The following is a 17,335-nucleotide window of genomic DNA, read 5'->3' as shown; positions in this document are numbered from 1 at the left end:
TCCGAGCTGTCAGCACAGAGCCCAACACGGGGCTCAAACTCACGAACCTGAAGATCATGACCTGAGCCAAAGTCGGACGCTTAAACGACTGAGCCGCCCAGGCGCCCCTAAATAAATCATTCTCCGAAAAAGAAAAGGGGGGGAGGGGGCTATGGAGTGGGGGGCTGTGTCTTCAGAATGAGGAAGGGAAAAGCTCTAGGTTCCTCTTCCCCACCCCCCAGGCCGCAGACGTTTGGCGTCTCAAGTCTGGCTGGCATTGTGGAGACCAGCCGTCCGAACAGCACCCACCAGACCTGCTCTGCAGCCAATGGGGCCATTCTGGCTGCAGCTTCCGAAAGCTGGCCGCTGGACTTCTCTGAAATGACGTTTTCCTGAATGGTAAAGGGACAGACTGTCTTGGCAGTGAGCATGGGGACATGAGCTCAGCCTTTGGGAGCCTTGGGCCCAAGTCGTGTTTTCTGGGCCACGGCATTGAGAATAGCGGCTTGGTGTCGATTCCCGAGGGCCAGGAGAGGGTGGCCAGGCTCCTGAGAATGGAGAAGAGGTTCTGAGGAGCCAGGCTGGGGGAGCAGGGCAGGCGGAAGACAGAACCATGCAGGAGATACAGGTGAGACGGAGCTCACTTGAGGCAGGGCGCATTCCCCACCGTCCTGGCCCCATGTGATGCAGTGGCCCGAAAATACAGACACCGACCATGTGCCAAGAGCATTGTAAGGGTCCGATCCTGCTGGGCTAGCAGCTTCCCTGGGAACCCCCACCAAAGGCTTGTAGTGGAGCTCAGGGAGGCAGACCGGATCTCAGTCCAGGCCTGGGCCCTGCGTTCCCCATCCTTAATTTGGGGATAACATAAACACCTCTCGTAAGGAGGAGGCTCGGTGCTTTACCTCTGACGAAGAGCTTGGCACAGGGCCTGGCATTTACTAAGTACCTACCAGCTGTTCACCAGAAGTTAGCAGGGGCTGTTCTGGGTGGAATGTGAGGATATTTTTATTTTATTGTTGAACTTCCCCCAGTTTTCCAAACTGCTGTTGTAATCAGAGGAAAGACTACCACTGAGGTTTGGAGCCTAGAGCCCAGGGGGGATGGGAGGAGGAGGGGATGGACCCCCCAAGATTTGTTCATTCATTCTGCTCAGGCTTTGGGAAGTGGGTTTGCATTGTGGTTTTTCCCAAAAGCTAACCAGCTCCAGATGCAACACTCCTCTTTCTGGGGTCGCTGGGCGGCCCCAAGGCTGGATGGGGGAGCGGGGGTTGGGAGGTGCCAGACCAGACAGGAGGGGAAAACACCTCCACCGTGGCGATACAGGAGGGTCTCCGAAGGGATCACAGCCCACCAAGCAGCAGCTAAGGCCTCATCGCTAAGATCCAATGGCCTTTCTTCTTCACCAAAAGCCCCCTGCCCTGGGTCCCCAGGTCGGCCCAGCGCAAGCCTCACTGGTCCAGGTGGACAGTATCAGTTATTGGGCACTAAAAGCCAGGCCCTCTGTTCAAAACTCCACCTGCCACATAATTGTCACCAGTAAGCCTCAGAACAGTCCTGCAAGGTTGCCAACGCTAGTCTGATTTTACAAACGAGGACTCTGTGGCCCCACGTCGGATAAATGGCAGAGCTACGATTTGAAGGCAGCTCCGTCCTTGACCCCTGCCCCTTCAGCAGGCTCCCAAGGGGCCAGGAGCCGGTCAGGTTCGCTGCAGTGACTGGCCGCCCCACCTCTGAGGAGCCCAGGGGAATGGCTGTTAGGAATTACAAGGGTCCCTGTGAGAGCACAGAGTGGAAACGCCCATTGCATAGATGGGGGTATGGAGGCCCTGGGAGGGAAGGGATCGGTCCGGCTTTGTGCAGGGATAACAGAGCTGGGACAAGGATGGAGAGTATTCCAGTGCCCCCACGCCTTCCCCCGCCAAAGCTCACGAAGGTCCAAACCACAGGCGACTGGGCGGCCGTGGGATCCCCGGCCTGGGCCACACCAGACACGCAACAGACGCTGCCTCCACGGGGCTTGCGGTCTCCCCCGGCAGGGAGAGGGGCGGTGAACCACCTTCTAGGTGCCCATCGGTGGCTGTTCCACAAACTAGTCCACAGGGCCCAGCGGGACTCAGAGAGCTGAGGGAAGCCCCCCCACCCCCCACCCCCCGCCACGACACAGAGACCTCCAAAGGCTACTTTCTGTTATAGATTTATTTGATATTTGAACCGAGTCTACAAGTTCAGACCCTCATGTAACGGATTGCTTCATGGTCGTCAAAGGCTAGTGTGCATTATTTCTGAGGATTACATCCGCCGATATGACGCAGGAAACACAAATGGACAGACAAATGGACGTAATCATTAAAGACAAGAGACGCTAAAACGTGCCTTAGTGTCCAAGTGATTGATCTAAGGGGGGGACCCTTCTAACGCGGGGACCCCGGTGACTGATCTAAAGTGAGGTGGCTTCCAGCAACCAGGTGCTGAGGGGGCTGTGTGTGCCAGGCACCCGGGACAGAAACTGGAACTAAGACCTGGGGAGCCCACCCTCCCAGCAGCGACCTCCCCACCCACGACCCCGCCTCCAAGTGTCTCTTCTTTAGGACCAGGTGGTGACAGGGCTGATGTCAGCAGCTGAAGCTAGTGGTGGCACTGGGCAAAGTCGTGACACGTGAGGTGGGAAAGCAGAGTCCGGGCGAGGTAGCTCCTCCTGGCTCTTTAACACTGAGACGAGGGACGGGACGATGGAGCACCGTTCATCCGGGGATTAGCCAACCCGAGTCTCCTCCTTTCTTGGCAGCTCTAGAACATTCCCTCTGGCCAACAGCCACAGAAATGAGTGCCTGCCAAGACACATGGAGGAGAAAGAAAACAAGACACCAAAAAACAAAACAAAACAAAACAAAATTCCCCGTCCTGGGAGAGGAGAGGAACAAACAGAACTCCTGGACCGAGGTCACGCCAGACTCGGAAGACATTCGGCAGCCTGCACCCGGGGCGGGGAGGAAATACAATTCTGTGTCTTGCTGCTCTGCTCTGAAGCTGCCATCCTGCCCTGAGACCCCAACTCACTGGCCTTCACTGTCTTTTTTTTTTTTTTTTTTAGTTTTTTTCTTTTTAATACCCAAACCATCAATTTTCAAAGCTTTAAAAAAAATTTTCTTTTTCTTTTTCTTTTTTTTTTTTTTTACTTAAAAAAAAAAAATCTAAAACTGATGAGGCAAGCCCCAGGCCTGGCCTTTCTACCCGGCGGCCTACCGTCCCCTGGGCCATACCGCCAGAGCCCGTCCCCCGCACCAAGGGGGGGGGGGGGCGACTATCCACGGCTGGTTCTCCCTGGACCACTCTGCTCAAGTCTGGGTGGGTACCGCCGGTGACATCACCAAAAAAAAGAAAAAGGGACACTGCCCACCCTTCCTTCAACACCTCCCCCATCTGAGCTGGACTTTCTTGGGAATGTAGAAGTTACCCGGAGGGAGGGGTGGGAAGTGGCGAAAAATAAATACCAAGAGCTAAGTAGGTGTCCCTGGGCCTTTGGCGGCAGAGATGGCCTCCAGGGAAGAGGCCCTGATTGTCCAAACACTGCACTCTACGACTTAGGTCTCTGATCTCCCCGACAAGGCGCCCGCCCTGGGGGGCATGAGTCTCGAAGGAGAAAAGGGGCCAGCCCCTCAGGTACTGTCCTGTCGCTGCAGCCCAGCCGACGTCCAGCCCCGGGCTCCTGGCCTGGCTGAGACCTGGCTGGTTGTCCCTGGGTGCCTGGGTCCCTGGGTCCCAGGGCTCCTCGGTGGCCCCGTGCTCAGCCGTCCGCCAGCGCTCAGGCCTGCTCCTTGTCAGCCCTCCACAGCCGCTCCTTCACCTCGGGCGGCAACGTGTTGAACAGGTCCTCCTCCACCACCAGGCCGCTGCGCTTGAGCAGCGGGCACTCGCCCAGCTCCACGGGCAGACACTCCAGCCGGTTGCCCCGCAGCTCGATCTGGGTCAGGTTGGTCAGCTCGCCCACCCTGGAGGGCAGTGACTGCAGAACGTTGTTGCCCAGGTGCAGCGCCCGCAGCTTCCGGCACTGGAAGAGTTCCGGGGGCAGTGCCTCGATCTGCAGGGGAGGAGCAGAGGGCCCGAGTGAGGGGCACAGCACAGACCCGGGGCCTTGGCCGAGGCTTCTCCCCGCTCCCCCGGCACCAGTATCGTCCGGCCCGAAGCCCAGCTGACTCCCACCTGTACTTGAAGACTCATTCCGTACTCACCTCTTCCGGGAAGCCTTCCCCGGCCTCCCGGGGAACCTACGGCCCCCACGGCCCCCAGGAGCACCGATCCCTCCGTGGGGAAGCTGCTCGGCCACCGGTCACTCCTGGACCGTGGGCTCTGGGAGGGCAGGATGGGGGCCACCTGGGTCCCCACTGTCTCCCAGCACCTGGTCCCCCGCACATCACAGCAGCCAGGCCAGCTACTCTACTAACCGCTCCACACCCCCTCCACTGTCCAGGCCTCACCTGTGGGTCTTGCCTGATTTAAGAACAATTTATGAGGGGTGCCTGGGTGGCTCAGTCGGTTGAGCGTCCGACTTCAGCTCAGGTCATGATCTCACCGTTTGTGGGTTCGAGCCCTGCGTCGGGCTCTGTGCTGACAGCTCGGAGCCTGGAGCCTGCCTCGGATTCTGTGTCTCCCTCTCTCTGTCTCTCTGCCCCTCCCCCACTCAGCTGTCTATCTCCCTCTCAAAAATAAACGTTTAAAAAAAAAAAAAAAGGACCATTTAGGAAAGGGAGAAGCATGCCGAGAAAATTGTATGCCCTGAACTGTTGCTGAGAACTGGAGACAGTGTGCCAGTACGGGTGGGGACCCCAGCTGTGTCACTTCCCTGTCCTGGGCCTCAGTCCCCTCCTCAAGTCACACCCTGACCATGAATGCCGGGAGCCCAGTATTGGCCATTCCCCTCCTATTTTGCAAAATCTGAATAATGGGCAATGCCCACATGCAACTTCCTACACACCAGGCTCGATCAGAGCACTGATACTTTTTTTTTTTTTAATGTTTATTTGTTTTTGAGAGAGAGAGAGAGAGAGAGCACGAGCGAGGGCCCAAGCAGGGGAGCGGCAGAGGGCGGAGGACAGAGGATCCAAATCAGGCTCCACATTGACAGCGGAGAGCCTGATGTGGGGCTCAAACCCATGACCCTCTGCTATCTGTCCACACCATCGGTGGAGCAAGGAACAAACGGTGGAGCCCACATGGGGACCTGCTGTGTCTCTAGGTGCACAGGAAAGGCCGCACAAATGCCACCTCCCTCCCTGCCCTTCTGTGAGGAATCAGCTATAAACACGGTTCTTACTGAACCTGTTTTTGCCAAAACAACCTCCTTCAGGTACGAGGGGCAGGAGGCACCCCACTCGATCCCGCGTGAGGACGACGGAAAGACTGTTCAGTAACCTCTCTGAGGCTGCTCTGTCCCCATCCCCATTGTCCTGCTGAGGCCTGGAGAGGCGAAATGCAACGTGTCCGAGACAGCACAGCCAGAAAGGTCAAGAGAGGATGTGAGTAAGCCTGGCTTCCTCTGATTGGAGCCTGTGCTGTGCTCCCATCGTGCCAAATACGGCGCTCCCTGCCAGTGTAGGCCTGGGCAAGTCCCTTTCCCTCCCTGTACGTCAGTTTCCCCCTCTGTATAATGAAAGGGTAGGACTGGAAACGCATGTCGCCTTCAATGTTCTGTGTCTGAGGATGTTTTAAAAGAGACTCCTGCCCCAGGCCTCCCAAACCAGCCCCCGTTGTGCCCAGCGGTCAGGGATGGGGCCAAGGTGGCTTCCAGGTGAGCAGGACTGACGCTGAGGGACATGACGGTCAGAGGGATGATGGGAAGCGGGCTCTGGCAGGACTGGGGGGGACCTGAGCCCCCCAGAGAGCCCGCTCTCCACCACAGTGGCCTCTTCTGACGACTCAATGGTCAGGGAAGCGTGAGAGGCCTGGCCCAGTGAGTGACACAGCTGGGGTTCACGTGCAGAACTGCCTCCCTAAAACATCGCATCCCTGGAGCACCCCTGCCCCATCCAGTGAGCTCTCTCCACGTCCCACAGAAAAAAGGGAAGGTCCCTCCAGTGGCTCGGCGCCCCGCCACAGCCACCCCTGTCCTTGGGCCTGTCCTTCTTCCCGAGGTGTCACTCAGCTGCTGAAGGGTCGAGGTCCTTTCCCATCACCCCGATCCTGCCCTCTCCTATGGCCCAGGGACCTCAGTGGCTCCACTATCAGCACTGAGGTGCCCTCAAGTCCCGCCAGTCTTTGAAAAAAAGCCCCTCCCAGAAGCCTCTGGGGTTGCTCCATGGCCCTCCACCCCTCCCAGCAAACCATCTGGACAAACACGGTCTCTTGCTTCACTGTGATCTAGCTTCTGCCCCTGTCCACCCCTGAAACTATCCGGCCAGAGTCACCAACAGTCCCTCCTAATCCATTGGACCTGAACCCATTCTTTCACCCCACTGTCCCGCGTGCCGTAAGCCCACACTCTCCTGCCTGGTCTCTTTCGCTTCCACCCCAAAGGCTTGGGCCAGACTCCTCTCTCCCTCCATCTTCTCCCCAGTGATCTCGACAAGGACCTGTCTTCACGCAGGAGCCTGGGTGGGCACAGGGCGGATTCCCTGGGCTTCAGGCTGACTCAATATGAACGTCCCTTGGATGTCCCAGGGGCGCCAGACCCTCAACATGGGACATACACTCTCCCCTCTGAAAACCAGTGACTCCCTCTACATCCCGTTTCAATGGCCCATCTTCCCAGGCAGCCAAGTGAGAAACCCAGAGTCACTCGGAGCTCTCCCCTTGTCCCGCATCCGATCCAGCCCCATCCTGCGGATTCTGCCGCCAATGTCTCTCCACCCGCAGCAGCCTCTGTCGCCCCCCCGCCCCCCGCCGGTGGCTGCACCTGGGTTTTCTGCCAGCTCTTGACCTCGCTCATCTTGTCCCTCAAACCCACAGCCTCACACTGCAGCAAGATCAGTCTCTCCCAGTTGTAAGTTAGGTCGTTCTTTCATCCACTCAATCAACCAGTATCTGGCAAATGTTTCCTGTGTGCCAAGACCCACGTCACCAGACAAGGGGCACAGGGACGATCTGATGGAGACAAGGAAGAACAACAGGACTCTCCTACCAATCCTGGCCTCAGGCTGCTCCTCCCCCATGGACAGAACCTACTGGACTCTCCCCTTTCCTCTTCATCTGGCGGACTCCTCCTCGTCCTCAGGGCCAGGTGACATGTCCCTTCCTCCAGGAGGCCCTCCTGACCTAAATCTGGGTTGAGGCCGCTCCCGTGTGTGCCCAGGAGGCTCCAGATGGGCAGCCAGTGGGCCTTGTTCGTCCCTGTGTCCCCAGCACCTTGTCCCATGCTAGGAGTGCTTGAAAAGCATTTACCAAATCAATGAAAGAATGAATAAATGGATTTGTGGACAGATGAACACCAGTTTTCCGTGTCTATTCACACGACTTTAAACCTGGGAAAAGAGCAGCTAAGGGCCTGAGCCAGGTCACACCCACCCCTCCCTGTCCACCTGCAGCCCCAGGGGCGGGGGGGTGCTCACAAAGGAGGAGGAGAGGGGCTCCAGCTTGAAAGGATGGGCCTGACAAGGATCCTGCCCAAGTGAATTTTTTTACAGAGGCCTCTGGCATTCCAGGGGCGGAGACAGGATGTGATTAAACAGTGTGCTAAATAGGGCTGCAGAGGGTCTCCTTCCTCGGGACAGCAACAGCGTGTGTGTCTGCCTGTCGCCAGCTCCTTTCCTGAGGGGTGACCTCAGCCAACAGGCACGACCTAATAGGCCTGCTAGGGGTGAGCAGCGGGGGTTAGCGGATGGAACTTCGAGCCAGGCTGGACGTCTGCTGCACCCTCCATCAGGAAGGAGGGCCCAGCAAGCTGCCCCACGCCACCCCCCAGACAAAGGGTTGTGAGATGCCTTAGTGGACCCAATTCCAGGGGCAATCTGGCCCCCACACTGTGCTCTCGGGGAGCCGCTTGGTCCCCCTCCACGTATTAAAGGAAGTGTTGGGGTCTGTCTGGTGCTGCCCAAATGTGGCTTCTTCCCAGAGGTCCAATTTTCCTGATCAGTGGCCTGTCCCAGGCCATGGGGGCAGATTCTCCAGTGAGGCAACCTGGGACATGACCTTCGCCCTTGTACGCTCAGTCATGATTTGGGGGAGGAAGACAGGATTTGTCACCACCCCTGATCTATGGAAGCGTCAGGTTGGTTTGTACTGAGAGAGGCTTAGGGCGGAGGAGAGGGGGACCCAGACCCCTCAATCTGAGTGACACTGGAGAAGGTGTGTCCTTTCCTGGGGCAGGGGCATTTCAGGGACTGCCTGAAATGAGAGAGCTCCTGCCGGGAGCTTCGTGCCCTGCAAAGGGTGGGCCGCTTTGTGCCCCTGGCCACAGGGCGGCGCAGGGATGGTGTCCGAACCAGGTCTCCAGAGTCTGCACTCCTGGCCTGGGGCTCCCACCGCCACCTGCCTCACTGCCAGTCAGCAGAGACCAGGAATGTGTCACCCTCCTGCAGGTGCGCAGGAGGGGCGGGCAGGGGGAGGTCCTTCCAGTGGCTGTGGCTTTGCTTGCACTACAGAGACCTGACCACAGGGCCACAGGAGCACCCTGCCCTCAACTCCACCCGCCTGCCTCTGAGAAGGGGCCCTTGGGTGGGGGGCTTCCCTGGGCAGGCGAGGGGCTAGCACACAGGGCTACCAACGATTTGTAGCCCTCCAGGGCATCGCCTCCCACACTGCTGGCCTGAAATGGTTTGTACAACTTCCTCTCCAAAAAGGCAGGTGGCGACAAGCCCGACTGTGCCCTCTACCACCCCAAGACACAGAGGGGGAAGGGTGTGAGCAGCGCAAAGAGTTGCAGAAACCACCCGGTTTCGCCTCGGTGAGCACCAGCCACCCACGGTTTCTGTCTCCAGTGGATCCAGACTGGCCCCTCGACTCCAAATGCGATCTAGAGCCAGCTCCAGGCTGGGTCCTGCCTCCCACAACCCAGCCCTCGGACCTCCTGCCCCAGCACACCCCTGCCTATAAGGAACGTGCCCCGGGTCCCTTCAGGGACAGACCACCCCCCCCCCCAACCTTACCACACCAGCCCTCCCGACAGAAGGATTCTGCAGCATCCTATGGCAAAGACAGGCTCCCAAGCCCAGGTCGGCAGGACTGGCCCGGGGCCCGGGAATCTGTATTCCCAACAAGGCTCCTCCCGGGTGCTTCTGGGAACCACGGGGGCGGGGGAGGACCGCCAGCCCAGGAGCCTCAGGCCATCCCGACCACCCCGAGACACGGAGCCTCCTGAACACCTCCCCCTCCTCCGCCAAAGGCCTCCGCCGGGCCCCCCGCGGAGCCACGGCCAAGCCACTCACCCGGTTGGCCGTGACCGCCAAGTTCTGGAGGTTCTGCAGGAGGCCGATATCGGCGGGGAGGAAGGTCAGGTTGTTGTGGCTGAGGTCCAGGTAGCGCAGCTTGCGGCAGTAGAAGAGCTGGGTGGGGATCTTCTCGATCTTGTTGCGGTTCAGATAGAGGCGCTCGAGGTTGGTGAGGTTGCCGATCTGGATGGGGATGTAGGCGATGTGGTTGTACCACAGCTTAAGGCAGGTGAGGCGGTGCAGGTGCTGGAAGCTGATGATCTCCTCGATGGTCTTGAGGTTGTTGTCCTTGAGGTCGATCTCCTGCAGGTTGTGGAGGCTGAAGATGGAGTGTGGGATCCGCTCCAGGTCGCAGCGGATCAGCTCCAGCTCGGTCAGGTTCACCATCTTCTTGAGGCTGTTGAGGACGATGAGCTTGGTGCCCTCGTTGTTGATGGACAGCTTCTGCAGGTGCACGCCCACGTCGGTGACCACCTGCGGCAGCTTGCTCAGGTTGCTCTTGAGCCGCAGCACCTTGAGGCGCTTGAGCTCGCGCAGCCCGTCGATGACGATGTAGCGGTTGTTCTCCGCGCTCAGGTTGCCCGTCAGGTGCAGCTCCTCCAGGGTCTTCAGGCTGTAGATCCACAGCGGGATCTCCTTGATGTCCGTGAACTTGATGTGCAGGGCCCGCAGGTTCTCGCGCAGGAAGGCCAGGGCGGGCGCCTCGATCTTGGCCGCCGTGTGGTACAGCCACAGCTCCTTGAGGCCCGTGAGCTGGGCGATGCTGGGAGGGATGGTCACGTCCGGGATCAGCTCCAGCTTCAGCACCTCCAGCTCCACCAGGTCGAACACGGTGTCGGGGATGCCGCTGAGCATGAACAGGTGCAGCTCCAGCTTGTCCTGCGCGTTCTTGGTGAGCCGCTGCCGCAGCTTGTCCAGCGTCCACTCGTTGTTGAGGTTCAGCTGCCGCAGCTTGTTCTCGCTCACCTCCGACAGGAAGACGGCGAAGCGCTTCGAGTAGAGCGGGTCGTACTGGTCGATGAGGTGGAGCATGAAGGCGAAGTCGTTCTTGACGTCGGGGATGTCGCTGTAGCTGCTCTCCTCGCGGATGGACTCGAACGAGTACTTCTTGAGGGAGCGCCGCAGCATCCACCACAGCGTGTACATGCAGATGAGGCCGTAGAAGATGACCAGGCTGATGTAGAAGGACGCCAAGATCTTGAAGAGCGTGGCCAGCGGGTGGGCACAGCGGTAGGTGCGGTAGCCCGTCAGGCTCTCGATGTCCACGGTGCAGTCCACGTCGAACTTGATGTTGTGCACGTAGTAGACGGTGTAGCAGATGATGAGGATGAACTTGACCACCTTGATGATGGTCTGCCGCATGTAGAGGCGGTACACGATGTCCCCCTCCTCCACGTGGGTGCGGAACTTCTTCACCTTCTCGAACAGCGCCTTGGCCTGCTCGCCCTCCTTCTTGTCCAGCACGCCCGTCTCCGAGCGGTCCACGATGCCCTGCTCGATCCGGGACTTGGTCCGCTGCAGCATGGGCACGGTGGCCTCCACGTCTTCGCTGACCGTCGACGACTTCTTGTCCATGGAGCCGTTCATCTTGCTGAAGGCCGGCTTGGGGTCGCTCTCTTCCACCACCGTCTCGGACAGGGCGCGTGTGGTCCAAGGCGAGTCGAAGCACTTGAGCAGGATAGACACGAAGTGCTCCAGCTTCGAGCTCGTGCGCGGAAACTTGAACCAGAAGTTGCTGCAGGCCAGGAAGATGAGCGTGTGCAGGAGCACCAGGTAGGGGAAGTACTTGGCGAACCAGTGCAGGCGGTTCTCGTAGCACACGGCGTCCACGTAGTTGTACTGGTGCCGGTCCAGGTCGTACTTGATGCCCGTGGGGCCTGCGCCGGGGGTCGGCAGGACCGTGGAGTTGGGGTAGGTGGGCTCTGGGCCAGGGGCTGCCCAGCCCCGGAATGAGTCGTTGCAGGAGTCCTTGGTGACCCACTTACAAGGCAGGCAGATCATCTTGTCCTGGGTGACCTGCAGTGTGCCCCCAAAGACCGCGATCATCAGCATGACAATGGAGATGTAGTCGGTGAACACGTCCCACCATGGCTTCAGGATCCGGTAGGCTGGCTGCGTGTCCGCAAAGTAGCGGAGCTCTGTCACTGGAATCATGGTTCAACCTGAAAGGGACCCACAGGAGGGGGTTACCACAGGGCGGCCTGGCTGTCTGGGACCCAGGAGACGGCGCACCCATCGTCCAACATTCCACCTTGAGTCGGGCTGGGAGTCACAGCCTTGCCACGCACAGGGTGGCCCACCGATCAGCCCCTGTCCAGAACTATGTGGCCACCAGGCGGCTGGGACACCAGCACAGGGGAAGGCAGGTGGTCTCCGGACTTAGCAGACGTGAAGACCAAGAACTGAGGTCGGGACCCACGCCGACAGATGGCTAAGGTGGCCTCGCCCTGCATTCCAGCAGGACCATTTGGGAATTCCTGTCCCCAGGCTGCATCCTATTGACGATCAGACTGACCAGAGGGGCTTGTTGAAAACTCCCAGTTCACTTGGAACCAGGGCCGTGATGCTGCCCCAGTGACCCGAAGAGGTTTCCTCCAAGTGTGGGAAATCCCAATGGAGAAGAGGGGGCTTGATGTGAACTCACTTTTTTCTTTTAAGTTTATTTATTTATTTTTGAGAGAGACAGAGACAGCGTGAGCAGGGGAGGGCCGGAGAGAAAGAGAGAGAGAATCCCAAGCAGGCTCTGCATTGTCAGCACAGAGCCCAGTGAAGGGCTCGAACTCACAGTGAGACCATGACCTGAGCTGAAACCAAGGGTCAGACGCTTCACCGACTGAGCCACCCAGGTGCCCATGAACTCACTTTTGTAAGACAAATAGGGAAATTCAAAAAAGTTCTATGAGGATGCATGTAATTATGTCCCTACTGGATCCTGAAGGGAGTCTTTCTTACACACACACACACACACACACACACACACACAGAGTAGGGGGTGCGGCCAAGCAGAGAGAAGACAAGAAAACAAGACCAATCTCTGCCGCATGCTGGATGATATAACAATTATTATTATTTATTATTATTATTATTGTTATTGTTATTATTATCATCATCTCTGGCCGTGTGCATCTACATGTGTGTGTATAAGGAAATTAAAAATAGCAGCATATTATCTCCCTGGAGAGTTCAATTCGGCAGGTCTCAGGTAGAGCTTACACTTGACTTTGGTGACACTAACGATCGGCCAAGTTTGGGGAACACTGCGTAAGAAGCCACATTCAGGAAATCCAGCCAGTGACATACAGGAGGAGTGCAACAAAATGAAGGTGCGAAAGGAATCCTGTGCTTGGGCTGTCTGCAATCACCCTGCCAAGATACACTGCCCTTACAACTACTGGTCTGCAAGACTGTAACGAAATTTTAAAAAGTACTCTATGTTCACCAGAGAACGCTTGGGGAAATATAAAAAAGCATAAACACAAAAAAAGAGATCCCTTGTAAGAACACTGCCAGGGTTACCCACTGTTAACTTTTCAATGCGTAATAACCTTCCAGTCCTTTCTGTGCATATTTTTTTAAAATAAAATTGTGAATTTTATTTTACTCCCTATTTTCCAATGTAGAATCTAGATTTTTTTTTTAAGTTTACTTATTTTGAAAGAGAGAGAGAGGCAGAAAGAAAGGGAGAGGAAGAGAGAACCCCAAGCAGACTCCACACTGTCAGCAAGGAGCCCAACGCGGGGCTCGATCTCATGCACCATGAGATCATGACCTGAGCCGAAGTCTGGCATTCAACTGACTGAGCCACCCAGGTGCCCCTAGAATCTAGACTTTAAACCAAGGTTTAAGTACTTGTATTTTGACAGACTAGTCTGTTTCTCTTGGGAGACGAACCAGGGTGCCCAGACTACAGGACTGCCCCCCTCATTCTGACTGTTGGTAATGTTAGTAATGACCACGGTAATGAAACATTCATAAAACGGGCCTCCCTGCAAACGCCAAATGTGTTCCATCCTGTCTTTCCAGGGCACACCAGGACGGGTGGGAAGGACAGGAAGAAAGCAACCCAGGACTCTGAGAGGGAATCGGGGCACTCAGATGGACGTGTGCCAGGCACTGGGCTAGCCCATACCACGGAATCCCTTCGATGCCCACACGCAGGCCTGTCTTTGGCCTCGTTCCACAGACGGGGGAACTGAGCTCAGGGAAGTGAAGTCACCTGCCACGGTCACTCTACGACTCAGGGCAGAACTGGGACTGAACCCAGGCCTGTCCCTCCACCTCCCCACTTGGGTCGTCACTGCTGCACGGGCTTGCTGTCAGCGTGACCATGCCAAGAGGCCACACCCGGGAGTCCAGCTTCCCTGCCCCCCTGGGGTTCCCAGAACTCAGGTCACCACGGGGCCAGTAGACACCACCACCCTCCCTGGGCCACCAGCTCCAGCCCAGGGGTCAGCCCTCCTGGCAAGAAGGCCTGGGCCTCTAATGACTGGCTGGCTCCTTACACCGCCCACACTCCTGGGGAGGGGGCACCCCGGGGAGGGCTCGCTGAATCACGCAGCCAGCCTCCAGCTGAAAGAGACCCGGATACTCGTCCCTCCCTCCCCAGTTCCCCAAGCCCACATCCAGGCAGGCACCCAAAGGCTGGGGACGGGAAGGGAGGAGGGGCCGAGACCGAGCGCCCGAGGGCGTGCACCAGCCTGCCCCGGAGATTCCAGAGAGAGACGGCCACGGCAGGACGCCAGACGCTGGGGGCGGTGCAGTTTACGACCAGGCAGGATGTGGTTGCAAACTCACAGTTTTGGAGGGAGGTGGGTGTGCCAGCCTAGTGGGGACACCCGGTCTCACGGTGAGGAGTGGCCTCTGGGCCCTGCCGTCCTAGGGCTTTGCACATGTGGCTTCCTGACTTCTGAGGTGGGAACTGTGCACAGCTCCGTTTACAGGTGAGGGAACTGGAGGCCGACAGAGGGAGGAAACAGCCCAGGCCATTCCAGACCGGTATGTCTGGCTCTTAGCTTGCCCCCGACCCCAAACACCTGGTCTCAAGCACATCCTGAACTCGCTGCCATCCAGCCCTTGGCTCAGCCTTCTGGGGACGAGTAAAGTGCCCAAGGTGTGTCCACGCCTCAGGGGCCTCTGTGTCCAGTGGGAGCTCATGGGCAGTGGTGGGAGACACAGATGCCGCCTCCCTGCTGAGAAGAGCCTCGTGGAGTCTCAGGGTGCAGAGCCAGGGGCCCTGGCTGGGAGTTCGGTGCAGGCCCGGCCCCGTGGGAGTGACCCTCTAGCTGCCCCCTATTTCTGCCTCACCTCTGCCACCAGCTCACTGTGGAACTCTGGACAAGGCACTGCCCCTCTCTGCTGGGGTTTTGGAAGAAATCTGGAAAGAAGGTGCAGGCACCAAACCCCAGGCTTTAGTCCCCAGGGATGCGAAGGAGGGGCGCCCGCCCCAGGGGCCCCCGACAACAAACAGCTAGGTGGTAGGGGCAGCCCCCTCCCAAGCAGCTCTTGCTGAGGCTGGGGTGGGGCAAGCCAGTGGCCAAGAAGGCTGAGCTGAGATCTGCCGGGCAAGGCTGCACAGACACCTCACAGGGCTGCTGGAAAGCGTCCACAGAATTTCATGCTTTTACAGTGCTTAGCGCAGAGTGGGGCGGGCAGGCAGGCGGTTCAGGCACCTCCTCGTCTTGCTCCTTCAGGGCAGGAGTCTTTGGCGCATAGTAGGTGCTCAATAAAATCAGTGGGTCTCAAGAGAGGGCCCGAGAGGACGGGGCAGGAGTGGGACGCAGGGAAGGGCAGGGCCCAGGCATGGCGGGGAGGGAGGGCAGCAGCGAGTTTCAGGTGGATGTGGGCAGGGCTGCACATCCTGACAGGGAGGAAGCGGAGGCTCCGCCCAACCCTGAGGGCCCCTGGGAAGGAGACAGAGCCCCTCACACCCCACCCTGCCCCAGGTAGGGATCTCCAGTGCAGGGACCCGCCCCACGAGCCAGTGACTCAAGAGCACTGAACATCCACAGGGGCAGCTCCTGTTCCCAGACTAAAGACTCAGGGCCAAGTCCAGGATGAGCACATTGTTCCAGCACCCATTTTTTTTTTCTTTTTTTTAAGTGAGCTCTACACCCAACGTGGGACTTAAACTCATGACCCTGAGATCAAGAGTCATGCTCTACCGACTGAGCCGGTCAGGCACCCCCCCCCCACCACACCCATTTCTTTTTCTCCAAATTTCACTGTGGTAATATACACATAACATAGAACTTACTGTTTTAACCATTTTTAGGTATGTCATTCAGTGGCATTAAATACACTGCCATTGTCGTACAGCCACCACCAGCATGGGTCTGCTCTGTCCCCATTAAACACCAACTCCCCACTGCCCCCTCCCCCAGCCCCTGGCAATCGCCATTCTACTTTCCGTCTCTATAAAGTTGACTATCCCAGGTGCTCCATGAACAGAGACTTGCAACAACATTCGTCTCTTTGTGTCTGCCGTATTCCATTTAATACAGGGCCCTCAAAGTTCTTCCGTGTCTTAGCACGGGTCAGAATTCCTTTCCCTTTTAAGGCTGAATGATATTCCCCACAACCATTTTGCAGATAGGGAAACTGAGGCTCAGAGAGAGAAGCCATTGGCCCAACTTCACACTGACTGTGACAGAGGCCACCTTCAGAGCCAGATCCACAGTGGAGCCCGGACCTGCAGCAGCTCCAGGGGGCCACCCGGGTGGAGCGGATCCCACCTGGAAGCAGACCCCTGTGCTCAGGAGGGCGCCACAGGGAAAGGGAGCAGGTTAAGGAAGTGGGGATCTCGTTTCCGGTTACAGAAAGCACTCCGCCCAGGACGGTTCCTGGAGGCAGTGTGTTCATCCCCTCCCTGCACTGAGCCCCTCCCCAGCTTGCATCGCCTCCGGGCAGGGGTCTGGAATAGCTCGTCTCCCCCATGGCCTGTTTCCCTGTCCCAAAGGGGGCAGAGACTCTGTCGTGGATATGCCCACATCTTGTAAAAGGTGGTCAAGGGACCGAGGGGCATGTGATCCCAGGCCTGTGCCTGCCTTGGGCACCTCCTTTCACACTGTCTGTGGCCCACCCTGAGGTCAGCCAGCAAGGCTTGGCTCTAGAGCTGCCGATGCCACCAAACACCCCCTTGTCCTGGCCACCTCTGCCTGCAGCCAGCAGGGAGGGAGCAGTGTGTCCAGGAGCCAGGACTCCTTTCCCTCGTGGCACGTTGGTTTCCCCAGCCATAAAATGGGGGGTGGGGCGGGGGACACAGATGCCCTGCCAAGCTCTCAGGACTATCAGAAGTCACTGAAATGAGTTTTCCCAAACTGCCCGTGTATGGCCCATCGGTCAGGTGGAGAGCAAGCCCCAAGCTACATGATGTGAGCTTAGAGCTGGAGGGATGGCCGGGCTAGTCTGGGCTCTGTCCTGAGTGGTGGAGTGACCCTGGGCGGGCGCCTTCATGTCTCTGAGCCTCAGTGTGCCCCCATCTGTGGGATACGGCTAAACCAGACATGGGCCTGGCCCCCCAGAGCAACCCCGACTTCAATAGACAGTCAGGGGTGGCTGAAAAGTGCACAGAACAGGAGCACAAAGGAAGGAAATGGAAGGAGGAAAACCACCCAGAGGGCTGGCAGATACCAGGCAGAGACACCCGTGGGTGGGGCCTGGTCCACAGTGGGCGGGTCTGGACCACTGTGGGCGGGGCCTGGACCGCGTGGGCGGGAACGAGGATGCGACCTTTTCAATGGAACGAAGTAGCTGTGTATGTAATACCATTTCGGAAAAAAAGCAAGATCCAGAAAAATAAATAAATATAATCTCATTCTGATAAACCCTTGACCCACAGTCCCTGCACTGTGGGGAGGGGCTCCCTCTCCGAGAGGGAATAAGAAACAGAATGAAAAGAAACTAATTTTTTACCAGCATGCATTATCTTTGTGATTGATAAAATAGTAGACTTCAAAAGAAACAGAGCCTTAAAAAAAAGAAGAAGAAAAAGAAAA

General features: G+C 57.7%; 1 protein-coding gene across 2 annotated transcripts in view; it reads right to left on the bottom strand.

Moving 5' to 3' along the window:
• Positions 1-3,154: 3,154 nt before the first annotated feature.
• The window catches only part of LRRC8A (leucine rich repeat containing 8 VRAC subunit A), a 29,092-nt gene continuing 14,911 nt past the window's right edge, over positions 3,155-17,335 (bottom strand). For both annotated transcript variants that reach the window (XM_047070634.1, XM_047070642.1), the window contains 2 exons: positions 9,339-11,503; positions 3,155-4,060 (listed from right to left, as the gene is read on the bottom strand). In XM_047070634.1, the coding sequence (XP_046926590.1) occupies positions 3,785-4,060; positions 9,339-11,495 (2,433 nt within the window). In that variant the 5' untranslated portion in view covers positions 11,496-11,503 and the 3' untranslated portion in view covers positions 3,155-3,784. The remainder of the gene's footprint in view (positions 4,061-9,338; positions 11,504-17,335) is intronic.

Source organism: Lynx rufus, unplaced genomic scaffold (genome assembly GCF_022079265.1).
Source record: "Lynx rufus isolate CCGP_SWC_20201006 ecotype Redwood Valley unplaced genomic scaffold, mLynRuf1.p SCAF_10, whole genome shotgun sequence".
Lineage (NCBI taxonomy): Eukaryota > Metazoa > Chordata > Mammalia > Carnivora > Felidae > Lynx > Lynx rufus.
Note: the sequence above shows the minus strand (reverse complement) of the source record. Positions and strands in the feature narration are given on the sequence as shown.